Source organism: Atta colombica, unplaced genomic scaffold, assembly GCF_001594045.1.
Source record: "Atta colombica isolate Treedump-2 unplaced genomic scaffold, Acol1.0 scaffold126, whole genome shotgun sequence".
NCBI lineage: Eukaryota > Metazoa > Arthropoda > Insecta > Hymenoptera > Formicidae > Atta > Atta colombica.
This window is the reverse complement of record NW_017259213.1, coordinates 4,931,170-4,932,472: the sequence shown is the minus strand read 5'-3', so window position 1 is coordinate 4,932,472 and position 1,303 is coordinate 4,931,170. Positions and strand designations below refer to the sequence as shown.

Here is a 1,303-nt window from a genome sequence, read left to right as displayed (position 1 = left end):
TATATATATATATATATATATATGTATATATGTGTGTGTACAGTTTAATTTAAAAGAAAAAATTCACGCGAATGTATCAATTTGATAATCAATAATCACTGATTACTTTTTATCTTAAGAGTATCTTAAAATGTAATAAGGAAATTTTATTGCGAAAGTTTTTCGAACGAATGTGACGACAATTAGTTTATCGTGAGAGAAGTGTGCATTAATGTAGAAAAGAACCTTCGCTGATACTCGTATAATTCATGATCGCCTATGTACCGATCGCAGCACTTCGGGATCCAGCACGTTAGGGGCAGTGACGATGACACTTTCGTGCCTGAGATCGTCTCGGAAATGCTCCTTCACCCATGCAGCATCCTTGCGAAATACAGAATCGATTGGCATATAGAGCTCTACTTCATCAATCTCTTCTCTCCAGAGTAATAGTCCGAGACCGAAGACGAGATTTAGGCATAGGGAAATTATTAGCCAAAGCCACGGTTTTGTAGCTATATTATATCCGATCCTGAAAGACACGAAAATAAAGAAAATGGAAGACAATTAAACTAATTAAGACAAATAAAAAAATGAACGCGTAATATTAAACAATCGTAAAATTTTTAAATTGTGTGTGTGTGTGTGTGTGTAAAACACATAGAAATTAAAAATTGAAGAACTTACTGCAACAAATGAGTTAACTCGCATTTTGTAAAAACGGAGATAAACTCTGAAGTTAAAGTAATGTGAAAATATATTTATTTTTCGTTTTTATAAAATATTTTAGTTCACTGCAGTACAAGCCCTTCGATTAATTAAATAAAAATAAACTCAATAAAGCATCAATTTGTATATAAACTTGAATATAACGTTAGTCAGACACTATAGATCAAATCATATAAATTCAATCCATGATCAATATGACCATCAGACGATGATAATCGATAAGCTGACTAAGTCGGGGACAATGATCTATGAATTATTATGCGAAAGCACACACGGAGAAAAATATTTAGTTGAATTAATTGAAATTCTGATGGAAAATGAACGTTCTAGAATTCTGGTTAAATCTACTAGATTCTGATTATACTAAAGTTCTAGTAAATTTAATTAAATTTAATAGACTAATCAGAATTCTGGATCATTCATTTTCTACCAAAATTGCAGTTAATTCAACCGAATGTTCAATTTCATCGTCGGGTTTACTGAGTTTGCGTAATTTGATTTTATCAACAATATTTCTCACTTTTTTATTTTTATTGGAAATACAATTTTATTATTTATTAATTTTCGTAGCGTTATTGATTTCGTTCCTTTTTTT

At 30.5% G+C, this 1,303-nt stretch overlaps 1 protein-coding gene across 1 annotated transcript in view; it reads right to left on the bottom strand.

Moving 5' to 3' along the window:
- Positions 1 to 1,303, bottom strand: part of LOC108694930 (patched domain-containing protein 3-like) — a 13,348-nt gene that overhangs the window by 3,734 nt on the left and 8,311 nt on the right. The window contains exon 2 of the mRNA XM_018204624.1: positions 257 to 511. Within this exon, the coding sequence (XP_018060113.1) occupies positions 257 to 511 (255 nt within the window). The remainder of the gene's footprint in view (positions 1 to 256; positions 512 to 1,303) is intronic.